Source organism: Ranitomeya variabilis, chromosome 2, assembly GCF_051348905.1.
Source record: "Ranitomeya variabilis isolate aRanVar5 chromosome 2, aRanVar5.hap1, whole genome shotgun sequence".
NCBI classification, from domain to species: Eukaryota; Metazoa; Chordata; class Amphibia; order Anura; family Dendrobatidae; genus Ranitomeya; species Ranitomeya variabilis.
Window position 1 is genome coordinate 476,311,918 of NC_135233.1, and position 12,980 is coordinate 476,324,897.

A 12,980-nucleotide genomic window follows, 5' to 3' on the forward strand; every position below is an offset into this window, starting at 1 on the left:
ACTGAATGTTTCCTTACAGTCTTCTCTGGGGGCGTATGCTTTCACGCCTCTCTCCCACACGCTGCCAATCACAGCTCAGCGGCTGATCTAGCAGTCTAAAACGCTGCCGAGCTGTGATTGGCAGTGTATATGAGGGAGGAGTGAAAGCATACGCCCAGAGACAACTCTGAAGAAATGCCTAGTAGGACTGCAAGCAGAGATTTCACATAGTGCTTTCCAGAAGAAATAAGTGTGAATATCTCCGCAATAGAGTGATGCAGCGCAAAACGGAAAATAGATTATGATCAGGGGAGCTCAGGAATTTTGACAAAGTATTTAACTCAATTTTTTCCACAAGGGACAGGTCCTCTTTAAAGGAAGCCCCAGAGTCAAACAGCTCGGGCAGAGAAAAGTTGAACTGATGGACGTTTTTTAGTCTTTTTTTAAATTTTTAAAAGTAAGATTTTGATTCCCACATGAAATATACATTGACTTGAATGATCTCATCTATTTAGTCAGGAAAAGGTGAATAATGTGAGATACAACAGCTCAGTATCATTTAAACCTGCAGTCGATTTGACCCTTTTTTTTTTACCTATTTTGAATGTTCAAGTTAAAGATGTTGTCTATTTTGGACAATGCCTATCTGTTAGAATATTCCCAACCATCAGCTGCTGTAGGCAGGGAAACCTGGCATTTACTGTTTTGTTTCCTTGCAGTGCACAGTCCCTAATTTAATCTGTGTAATGCAGAACCGGACTCCTAGTTGCTTATATTCACTTTTTAATTCATATGCAAAGGAGGCATTAAGTGCTTTGGGTATGACAGAGCCTTCCCTGGCCTCTGCCTCCCCAGGTTGTTCCTCCTTCCAGCCTCTCTTGATTAATTGCTAGTTGTTTGATTTCCTGGCCTGGTGGAGCGCCCCCAGACGCAGTGCCGCGGGGTACTCGGTACCGGGCCTCTCAGTCTCGGTCCTGGGGTTGTCACGGTGGCTAGACCCGGTCCGTGACCCTGCTAAGGGGCGTCCAATGAAAGGTGTGATGAGGGTGCGTGGTGCAGGTCGCGATGAATAACGAGGACACAGGGTTGCAGTCTCTTTACCTCTTTACTGAAGGCTTCGGGATCCGCAATCCAGAGTACTGCTAACAGGGCTGGCTGAGACCGGCCAGTCCGAAGGCACATCCAGAGTTTCCTTTGCAGGTGGAAATCAGTGCCTACCTTCTAGCGCCTGTGTGTTGTAGTACCTCCCTGCTAAGCACCACGGGATAGTCCTCACAACTGTTGTGTCTGTTTCTGATGTTCTTTCTCACAACTTGTATCTGTTCTGATGTTCTTTCTCTGTCCCCCAGATGATATGGCTAGGACGCACCCGTATGACGGGTAGGCCTGGAGTTCTTCCGGGACCCTAGCGTCGCCCCTCTCCCACAATTGCCCCCTATGTCTGCTTAGGTGATTTAGGTGAGACAGCCAACCTATAATTAACTGTCCTGCCGCTGTTTGAAGTATTGCTTGGAGCCTAATACTTCCTCGGCGTTCCGGCCACCGGCTACGCGCCTCAGTAGGATGTTGCCACGATCTTAAGGCACGACTCCTACTGGCTTTATCTCCTTTTTGCTGCGATCTCGTTTCTCACTTCTCCACAATAAACCTCGCTTCGTTTCCTTTCTTAGGATGCCACCGCAACGGGTGCAGGCGCGGCTCCGTAACGTTCTGTTCGCTAGGTCACTGTCAGAATCTCACGCCTGACAGAGACCCCCCTGAATCTTCCCCTGCAACACCCTCTGCCACAGGATGTTGCCTGGATCCAACCCAGTCAGCTTCTGACTAACTTCCTATCCAGCCCCCAGTTTTACCAGATTGTGAGGAGTGGCCTAATACATAGCACCCTTTGCTCCCCCTGGTGGCCGGAGTGTGAAGTGTAATGTGTGACTGTGATACCTGGTCAGGTGAACTCCTTTAGTGCCATCAGACGTACCATCACTCCCCTTAGTGGCGGAGCGTCAGTACTGCAACGACCAGGACTCTGGGGCGCTGCACTGGCACCTGTCATCACACAGATGGGGAGCTATCAATCAAGTAAAAGAGGCTGATGATGAGTGTGGAAACAACCTGGGGAGGTAGAGGCTTGGGAGGTGCTCTGTCACACCCACACACCCAAAGCACTTAATGTCTCATTTATATATGAATAAAAATGCTAATCACTTGGGAATGCAGCATCAGATATAAGATATAAAGGTGTTGATGGATTTACATTTCAAAGCCCTGCATCCCCATATATGCTGTTCAGGGGGATTGATCTTACTGTCAGTGTTACTTTAAAATATATCTTCACTTTTAACAAAAGGGATCTGTGACACAAGCATATACATCAGATGAGTGCTAGCTGATGTTTTATTGGATAGCACTCAAACCAATGTTATTCTATGGGACTTTTCTGATTAGAAATTTCTTTCTCATGCCAATTCAGCATGAGTTCAAATTAGATTGCATCCAAGTGCATCGGTGCGTGGAAAACATCAGACGGCACTCGGATGATATCCGAGTGCAGTCCAAGATCTCACACAATGGAGAAGATGGAGAAATCTTGTTCTCCATCTTCTCCGCACCTGTGATTCGAATCTCTCATCCGAGAGAATCAGATCATGCTAAGCATTCTCTCTCATGAGAAAATCTACGCTCGTGAGACCCCAGCTGAAAAATTATTGTAGTAAAGAACTTTGTCATATAATAATTTAGAGTTTCTTGCTTTTTACTTGCAGCACAGACCAACCAAGTTCTGTAGTCTGCCCTAAATTAATCAGCGTCCTGCCTTTAGGCTACCATCTTCAATGCTGAAGCGATTTTCATCAGATCCTACAGTGCTTGTTCACACACAGAAGATGGTAGCATGAAGTTGTTCTAAATCATTCTAATAGAGTGATTTAGAAACATTATTGCATTTGAGTCCCGCACTATAATTATTTTTGTGATTAACGTGGAAACTTTAAGTCTAAATTGCTTGAAAATTAAAGTACTAATTAGACATGTGAAATAATCAGACATAAGATGAAACTTAGTCGTCTTACACACGTGGCTCAGAAAAAAAATCCTTTGACAGTAGTCCACAATCTGTAGCTAAATTTCTTCTCACGTGAACATGTTTGTTCTTTGTAAATTCTCCATATTATGCATTAATGATGGAAATCTCAGCAATTGTTACTCCTTTTTTTACAGCACCTGGCAACCTTTTTGATGGATAAGAATGATTCCCTCGGCACGGAGGAGGATGCTATAAAACGATTATTTCAGTTGGAAACAAAGGACAAGATCTGGGCCCAAGAAATGGTTCTTCAAGTAATGAGCACATCAATCAGCCTTCTAGACTGTGCCACACAGGTATCATTTTTTACACGAAGAAGTTGACAGTACAAAGCTTATTTCACTCATCCAACATTCACGGTTCAAGCATGGAATGAGTGTTCAGACTGGCTGTGGGTTTTGTGACCCGTATTCAACAGTCTCATGTATGCCTATGAGGCTATTGAGTCTGGATCACCAGACCTGCGTTCAGTCCAGAAACGGGCCTGACAAGATGTGTATTAAATCATCTTCAAACAAAATAAATACAAGCAATTTTGCAATTTACCTTTTATTAATTTTTCTTGCCGTTCTTAAGATATTAACATTTTTTCTTCCTTTTGTTTACAGTTCGTTGTCTTGGAGACCGACCACCTCTGCCAGACTGCAGAATATGCACAGTGCTTAAAAGCTCTTTTCTATTGAGCTTGCAAGCACTGTCTTAAAGATGGCGAGATCACTGGTGCATGCTGTTATCTTCTAATCCAGGCTAGCTTCAACTCGGGGCTCACAACCTAGACAGCAATGGTGGATGGTCTCCTAGGCAAAGAGCTGGAAAGATCTGCTAATATCTCAAGAACGGCTGCAATTTTTAATAAGCAGTAAATTGCAAAAGTGCATGTTAATATTAGCGCTATTCAGCATTATCCATCTTAGAATATGGATATAGCCCTTTAACTGACATTGTTCTTTCTTTTTTTTATGACAGGAAGAACTAGAAAACTTCCCCCTCTCCATAGTCCACAAGTGCCGCAGCATCCAAGGTCCTCATCGATACCCTCACCTCTTGCTTATCGTGTGTCAGGAGGTCGACCAAAGCAAACCTGACATACATTTTTTCAACTGTGAGATAGAGGTAATTGGGAAAAAAATTTAAAAAATAGTTTACAGTAAATGTAGATTCCATAATGCGCATTTTTGCCACCAATAGATGTAGAAATTTCTGCACCAAATACGTAACGTGTGCACATACCCTTGGGATCCACTGTCATTTTACTATTTCTTAGAAAGTAGCACCATGTCTACAGCTTTATTCCTTAAACAATTTCTATCCTTTTGATATACATCTAGATAAAGCAGGTTGCCCTTTCTTCTTTCTTACCAGCAGGCATTATGTAAATTTAAACCCGAAGGTACAAAAATATCCTTAAAAAGAGAAGTACAGTATGAATTTAGAAATGCAATATTTCACTTTTGACAGTGCTGTATATAATGGCAGCAGTTGTATGGCCTCATTCCACAATTAGCAGGCAATAAATGTATGTTTTCTATTATTAGAGCAATGCAATAGGCTTTTAGCTGTAATCATAGTACCATATATTGGTACAACGTTGTTGTTTTTGGATTTGCGAGTAGCTGCGTGACATGTTGATTAGCATAAATAGATATGTTACAGACTGATGGGAAACACTTTCTCATGTGAACACTTCTGGATAAAGGGAGAATCTGAACAGAAAAGTTTGGGGTCCGTACCGAATACCTACTGTTCGGGCACGGACCCCGGACACAGACTACTCCAGGAAGTCTGTGTTACTGTTTGGGTTCGGCACCCCGGACACCGGGTGTTTCTTGCGCTCTCATCTGCATGACAGCACAAGAAACATCTGCGGCTCTGATCGGCGGTAAGATCAATACCACCGGTTATCAAGAATAAATGGGTCCCCATGTGTTTCTTAAAATTATTTAAATAAATAATTTAAAAAAAAAAACAGTGTGGGGTCCGCCCATTTTTTGACACACAGCAAAGCGAAAGCAGACAGCGGAAGGCTGGTATTGTCAGGCTGCTAAGGGGCCATGAATATTGCCCCCCCCAGCCTAAAAATAGCAGTCCACAGCCATCTCAAAAACGGCGCATCTATTAGATGCGCCATTTCTGGCGCTTTGCCCGGCTCTTCTCACTTTCTCTGTGGCAGTGGCAAGTAGGGTTAATATTTGTGGGGTTGATGTCACCTTTGTATTGTCAGGTGACATCAAGGCCACGGGTTCGTAATGGAGAGGCTTCTAAAAGACATCTATCAATTACTAATCCTATAGTCATATTGTAAATAAGCATACAGCAAGAATAAAGTCTTATTTTAAAAAAAAATACACCCAGTTTTACTTTTTATTTTAAAAATAACAAACATAGTTATACTCACCTAAAGCCCATACAGGGGAACCCACAACATTTTTTTTAAAGTTATTTCTTTATAGAGCAGGCGCCGGCTTTCATCAGCGACAGAAGGCGTAGACTGATGGGAGTAGTAGTTTGGTGGTAAACTTTTTACTTCTTGTCACAGCTGTTCATCTGCAGCTCTCTGACCGGTGGTAATAATCTTACCGTCGATCAGAGGCAATGTTTGCACATGACAGCACGTGACAGCATGGCAAACAATGGATGACAGCATGGCAAACAATGCATGTTCGGGCACCTCATTCATATAAATGAACTTTTTTTAACTATCCGGCTGAACCCGCTGGACTTGAACATCCAGAGGTGCGCCCATCGCTACTTCAGGAAGTTTTGTGAAGAAGTTATCTTCTGGAAATGTCCACATTGTAAATACAATAAAGAAGTCGTATTGACTAGAAGTGATGGAGGAATCTGCGATGGTAACATTTATTTAAAAAAAATTAATTGGTCATTTTTGATAGATATTATTTTAAGCCAGTTTCACACATCCAAAATTCATTGCAGACCGCGATGCTTGGACTGGCCATGGGTCTTGTGACCAGAACTCAACAGCTTCATAAAAATCTATGACCTCTCATATTTTGGTATGGAGATCCCCGGCCAGTCCAATCATCGCAGTGTGCATAAGGACAGGGAATGCGAGATGTGTGAACTCATCTGTTATAGAGACCAGTATTTATCAAGGTCCCAAAGGTCCCTGTTCAGCTCTTGCCCTTAGCTGGAGGAGAGGACCTTATTAATGGTAATCTGTCAGCATGATTACATCTGCCAAACTATTTATACTGTATGTGCATGTAACTCTTTGAAAGACAAGTCCAGCAAAACCTTTTCATGTCCAATCCGTTCTTCCATTACTGAGAAACTAGCGATGGAATTGATAGACAAATGAGGATGAAGATTTGAAACCTCTGTCACTCCAGCTCTATCCCCCTCCCGACACCGCCTCCTCCTGCTTGACTAACAGCCTCTATGCTGTATGACTTCAAACAAAGGAGTCAATCAGGAGATGGCACGGTTGTAATGGACTCCTCAGGTTTTGTACAGATAATTTTGAACATTTTGCTGAACAATTTGTGACGACTAAATAACACCTAAAACTTTATTTTCAAAGGCTGAAATGGTACATGACGATATAGAAAGTGCACTCGCGGACATTAAACTTGGAAATAAAATGCGACCACAGACTCTCAAGTGAGTACTTCATCCAGTGTTAATGAGTTATCCATCATTGTGAAAGTATGGACAATATCAAGCATAACACCACATATGGAAATTTGATATTTGGCTTTCTGGATTGTCTAAAATTCTCAATTTTAAAAACTCCAGAGGTTACAATATTACTAAACTATACTTATGGAGCCAAAAGTGCTGAATTCTGGTGTAATTTGGTCAATAAAAGTATTTAATGAGCTGCACCAAATTTACAATGCATTTTAAACACTTTTTAAGACTTTGCCGCTCTATAAAGGTTCATGGCTTATCGGAAAAGGGGTGTGATCTAAAGTGCAACACAATACACCAAAATTTCGATGCACGTTCCTGGCACTAAGTAATACAACCAATAGTTGGTTGAAACATTTGTTGAGATTATCAAACAGTTTACATCAGTTATATGGCAGAAAACTGCCTGAAATTTAGCAAGTCTTGCAATTTTGAGCTGCGCAAAAAAATTTGAGAGTTTTGGCGTTTTTATGCCCAGGGCCAGACAGGAGGCCAAGAGCGCCACATAAATTCATTGTGGCAGATGCATATGTCAGTCCCTGACTGTGGTAGCACGTGGATGCTGAAAGATGTACCAAAATAACAGTCCTAATTAATTGGAGCCTTAGACTTTACGGTCTTAAAATTAGACCAATTTATCCAACAGGTTGATAAATTGAGAGCATTTAAACACTGTGTAGTCAAAAATTATGCTCCAATGTATGATGAAAACTCAGGAATTCTCCTATAGCTTGAGTAAGAGAAGGACCCCGGTCAAGTGGTCACGACAGAGGCCTGTGGCAACCAGACCAGTGCCCTGTGAACCTTTTTCTACCTGTCGACCTCCCCGACTCATCTTCTGATTAGTAGGCCAGGGCCGATGCCATGTCTTGCATGGGTTGAGCTGCGACATACTAATGGGAAGAGAAGCCGTGGATGCTGGCAAGTAGGAGGAGATTGCCAGGACACTGGTTCGGTGGCAATGGACTATCTTTGGGCTGCTGGTCCAGGGTCCTGACAATCTTCTTGCTCAACTTATAATGGCATTACTCACTTGGCTGCTATAGTAAAACATCGAGGCCAAAGAAGCTGACAGGAGTGGTGATGTTCTCAGGGGGAAAAAAGCAATCTCCTTTCTTCTTATATCACTGAAGTTTCTACATTTTTTTGAACTATTTTACTCCTCACTATATCCACATCTGAAAGTGTCATCTGCCGATTTCATTGTCATTATAATTTTTAAGATAAATATTAAAATTATTAGTCTCTGTAAAATCTTTGAGGATCTCTTTAAAAGTAATATTTTGTGTGGGCAGAAATAGCCACATTGGCTGCTATGTCAGTACTGTCGCCCCCGCTTGTGTATCACCTGCATGTAAGGACTTTAGCACAGAAGAAAGCTGTAAAATCAGGCACAGTGGTAAATATGTGACACATAGCACAAGGTCAAGATTTATTACATACTGTTATAAACACAGAAAATATCATGCAATGAAGAGTCTACAAGGTAAAATGCTAATGTCTGATTTTCAGGGAGCACATTTTGAAAATTTACAAATAAAGTTTCAAAAAGTAGCAAAACTTTTGCGCAACTCCATGTTCCACAAAAATTTGGCAATTTTATTGTGCAGAAATTTAGAATATGTCCACAAAGCAAACATAATATTTTGGACCAGAGAGGTCCTTTATCAAGTAAAACTGTGTATGGTGTAGGACAATTATTGCCGGAGGAGCTTCTCAGACAGCGACTGTCCTGCCCCACACATATAGAGCCCGATTCATTATTTGCAATTTATTGAAGTCAGGTTTTTCTTTTGTGGTATTCGCTGATGTTTTTTTGCAAAATGACCCATGCGATTTATTAATTTGGCACAAAATCCCCAAATCCTTTTTTTATTTCTTTAACAAGTTTTTGAGACTTTTGAGCACCAAAAGTTGCAAACCCTTTGAAAATGCACCGAACTGTAAACTCTTCCAAAATGCCTAATTCAAGGGGGACTGGAGTGAGATGTGTCCAAAACAATATGACATTTGGTAAAAGTTGCATTTCATGGAATTGATCTAAAACATCTTAAAAACCAAAGTTGTTGAGGAAAAGTAAAAAGAGTAACAAAAAAAAAACAACTTAAAAAGTGGCGTAAAACATATAGAATAAGATGAAAATGAAAAAGTAACTATAAAAGGTGAAAGTTGTTCCAGGAAAGTAGAGAAACAGAATAAACATGTCTATGTTAACTTATTCTACAGAGCTAATCAGGAAAGAATCAGGCAAAGAGAATCAATCCTCCCTCCTACCACTGCCCCAAAGTCAGTCATGCGAGATAACAAGAACCGCGTCATTCCTCCAAATGCAGAAATTGGTAAGTTCTCATCCTCAGGATGGTCCGCACTTTATGCCACAGAAGAAATGATACTAACTAAACCTTGTGTTGTTCATGATTATGTTGTGTTTGCAAATCTGCTGAAACTTCTTACAAACGTAAGTTGCACTAATTTTATTACTGACATGCACAAGGTTGTCAGAGAACCCCAGCAATTTGCATTCAAAATGTATCGCGTAGTATTTGGAACTTTTACGAATTTGGCTCAATCTGCACCATTTTCATCATCCTGTAAAATAATGTATTCTTAACATACCATTGGTGCCACGTGTGCAGGGGCCCAAGAGGTAAGGGGCCACTTCTACCTCCAAAGCAGGAGGAATTGTACATTATGATGAGTTATTGGGCTGCAAAGGGACCACATATTGCTCTTACACAAGGACTATCTTCTGTCTGTATCCGCTCCAGACAACCTTTTATGCATCTGTAATCCACCTCTTAGTTCTTGCTTTCTTTTTCCTTCATTTTCTATATCAAAAATATATGTTTTATAATTTTTTAGAATTCGACCGAAGAAGTAACATGTCTCAAGAAGCAGAAGAATCACGGGAGGCTCTGGCAAAGAGGATTGAGAGAGACACAGTAAGTCGATTTTGTTTGTTTTTTTAGACTTTATTCAGTCAATTATTTCCTATACTACGTTTTATCAGCAGTAACCCCTCCCTTCCACCTTAGGTGATTTCGACTATAATGGGGGCAAGGGTGCCCATACATATTAGGGAAAGAGAAACCATGGAGAGACTGTTTTTGCTCAACTGGTGAGGTAGATCCTCCAAGTCCCAGGGACTGGTGAGCACAGGGGCCACGGGTGTCGGTGCAGTGGGAAACCAGGACTTGGCACACACAGGAGACTCAGGACCAGAAGTACAGGTGCAATGGGACAATGGAAGGGTGAATGCAGGGATGCAAAAAAACGGCGTTAACTTGCTGACCTGTAGAGACTAGAGTCTCAATACTAAGACATGGGTGTGTCCTAGTGGGCCTTAAAAGGCCTAGGGAGATGATGTCACACTCCGGGCAACTGCAAACGTGCAGCACAACAGATATCAGCGGACTGGGCTGAAGAGAGCATAGACACCCGGGACAGGTGTGCCTCAGAGACATCTCTGACAGCAGCTCACCATATCTCCCAGGAGAACTAATGATCTGGTGTGTTGAGATCCAAAATACCTGATGCTTCTATCTCCCAACATCTGCAGTCAGTGGAGAGTCCTATACATATTAACTAGTATATTTATGCATCCAAAACTGTTGGGTTCATCATCTACATTTTGTCTAATGTGAACTTTGGTAGGAAGGTTGGTTGAGTCTAATCTTGGAACAAAATTAAAGCTAAAGTATAAGCAATGATAGAGTACATCAGTATCTTTATTTATTTTATAGTACGTTAATTCCAGGTCTCTGTACAAGAAAAACTAGGTTTACCATACCGCTATAGAGTGTACACAGAAAGCGACCAATCAGTGATGTGGGCGGGGTTATACAGGGCTCAGCATTCCGAGCTCTGCTAGATCTGCAGCAGAGAAAACTGTGCCTCTATCACAAATGCTGCACGCAGTAAACTAAGTGACACATCTCTGGAATCAGGGTCTCTGATCCTATCTCATGCTGCTCTCAGATTACAAAACAAACACCCGCTGACAGATTCCCTTTAACAATAAATAATTAATACATGACAAGGTACAAAAATGATAATATAATAAAAAAACAAGGGTAAGTGACAGACAGGGACAATACAAGAGAGGACCTTGGAAACTACAGGGAGAGATAAGGAGACAGTAGATGAGTGTAGATGCTGAAATTGGAGTAAATTGGCAGCAGGGTTTTTGCAGCTTGTAAGCTTTCTTGAAAAGATGGGTTTTCAGGCTGCATTTGAAGATGAGAAAGGCTGATTGATTGGGGTAGCAAATTCCAGAGTACAGGGGAAGCACAGGAAAAATCTTCAAGACAGCTGTGTTAAGAACAGACCAAAAAGAAAGGGACAAAAAAGAGATTTTGTGAGGACCAGAGAATATGTGTGGGGAGGTATTAGATAGGAGATGTATGGATGGGACAGGTTACAGACAGGCTTGTAAGTCATTATTAGCATTGGAACTGAATTCTATGGGCTGTGGGCAGCCATAGGGGGATTAGTAAAGGGGAAAGTAAGGAAGAGGTGGATTATTGGGGCAGCAAAGCTTACAGGTTGGAGTGGTGCAAGATGGCAGAGAAGAATGATAAAATAAGATTTTACAGAGAAGGATGCTGCAGATTGCACTAGTATATATTTGTTGCTTTTAAAAAAACACGGAAGCAAAATGCCAAATATCCAAATAAAGTTTAACAAGTTACTTGTTAAACTTTATTTGGATATTTGGCATTTTGCTTCCGTGTTTTGTTGTAGGATTTTCTTGAACTTTGGGAAGTGCCATATTTGTAGCCATCTCTCTATATGATACTTGTTGTTTTTAAAGTTGAGAAAAGAGGATCAAGTTTTTTTTGAGAATGGAAGTCAGCAGGAGGTTCTGTAGTCAGGGTCAGAAGCAGTGTTCGAAATGCAGATAGTGCACAATATTAATTATTATTTTATATACCCATTTCCATTCTAGCAATGTTTAAACTGCACACTGGATGACATAGAGTATTTTGTGGCAAAGCTAAAAAAAGCAGCACAAGCTTTCCAGCAACTGGACCAGAGAAAGAAAGGCAAAAAGAACAAAAAGAAAGGACCAGCAGGTAATCCGCCGCATACATGCTTCTGAATGACACTTTCTACAGATACACCTTCATACTCTATAAGTACTTGAAACATTACTTTCAATTGTTTCTAGCTTGTATATTATATATATCTACTATATAATCATCTAATTCTGTTTGTCTTTAACGGAATCCCGCGTCGCTGATTGGTAGCGCCAACCGCCCTCGACCAATCAGCGACGGGTGCAGTCCGGCCATAATTCAGTCACGTTTACTGAACACGTTCTGTCAGTCACAGTGTGACGTAGTTCAGTCCCTTTTACTGAACACGGTCTGTCAGTCACAGTGCCACGTAGTTCAGTCACGTTTACTGAACACGTTCTGTCAGTCACAGTGCCACATAGTTCAGTCACGTTTACTGAACACGTTCAGTCAGTCACAGTGTGACGTAGTTCAGTCCCTTTCACTGAACACGTTCTGTCAGTCAGAATATTCTAGAACACCCGATGCGTTAGAATCAGGCCACCATCTAGTATATATATACACTCACCGGCCACTTTATTAGGTACACCATGCTAGTAACGGGTTGGACCCCCTTTTGCCTTCAGAACTGCCTCAATTCTTCGTGGCATAGATTCAACAAGGTGCTGGAAGCATTCCTCAGAGATTTTGGTCCATATTGACATGATGGCATCACACAGTTGCCGCAGATTTGTCGGCTGCACATCCCAAAGATGCTCCATACAAGGCAGGATGGATCCATGCTTTCATGTTGTTTACGCCAAATTCTGACCCTACCATCCGAATGTCGCAGCAGAAATCGAGACTCATCAGACCAAGCAACGTTTTTCCAATCTTCTACTGTCCAATTTCGATGAGCTTGTACAAATTGTAGCCTCAGTTTCCTGTTCTTAGCTGAAAGGAGTGGTACCCGGTGTGGTCTTCTGCTGCTGTAGCCCCTCTGCCTCAAAGTTCGACGCACTGTGCGTTCAGAGATGCTCTTAGGCCTACCTTGGTTGTAACGGGTGGCGATTTGAGTCACTGTTGCCTTTCTATCAGCTCGAACCAGTCTGCCCATTCTCCTCTGACCTCTGGCATCAACAAGGCATTTCCGCCCACAGAACTGCCGCTCACTGGATTTTTTTTCTTTTTCGGACCATTCTCTGTAAACCCTAGAGATGGTTGTGCGTGAAAATCCCAGTAGATCAGCAGTTTCTGAAATACTCAGACCAGCA

At 41.8% G+C, this 12,980-nt stretch overlaps 1 protein-coding gene across 3 annotated transcripts in view; it reads left to right on the plus strand.

Moving 5' to 3' along the window:
• Nucleotides 1-12,980, plus strand: part of EPS8L2 (EPS8 signaling adaptor L2) — a 238,811-nt gene that overhangs the window by 182,674 nt on the left and 43,157 nt on the right. For all 3 annotated transcript variants that reach the window (XM_077287807.1, XM_077287808.1, XM_077287809.1), the window contains 6 exons: nucleotides 3,193-3,354; nucleotides 4,025-4,171; nucleotides 6,600-6,679; nucleotides 8,936-9,048; nucleotides 9,572-9,651; nucleotides 11,658-11,784. In XM_077287807.1, the coding sequence (XP_077143922.1) occupies nucleotides 3,193-3,354; nucleotides 4,025-4,171; nucleotides 6,600-6,679; nucleotides 8,936-9,048; nucleotides 9,572-9,651; nucleotides 11,658-11,784 (709 nt within the window). The remainder of the gene's footprint in view (nucleotides 1-3,192; nucleotides 3,355-4,024; nucleotides 4,172-6,599; nucleotides 6,680-8,935; nucleotides 9,049-9,571; nucleotides 9,652-11,657; nucleotides 11,785-12,980) is intronic.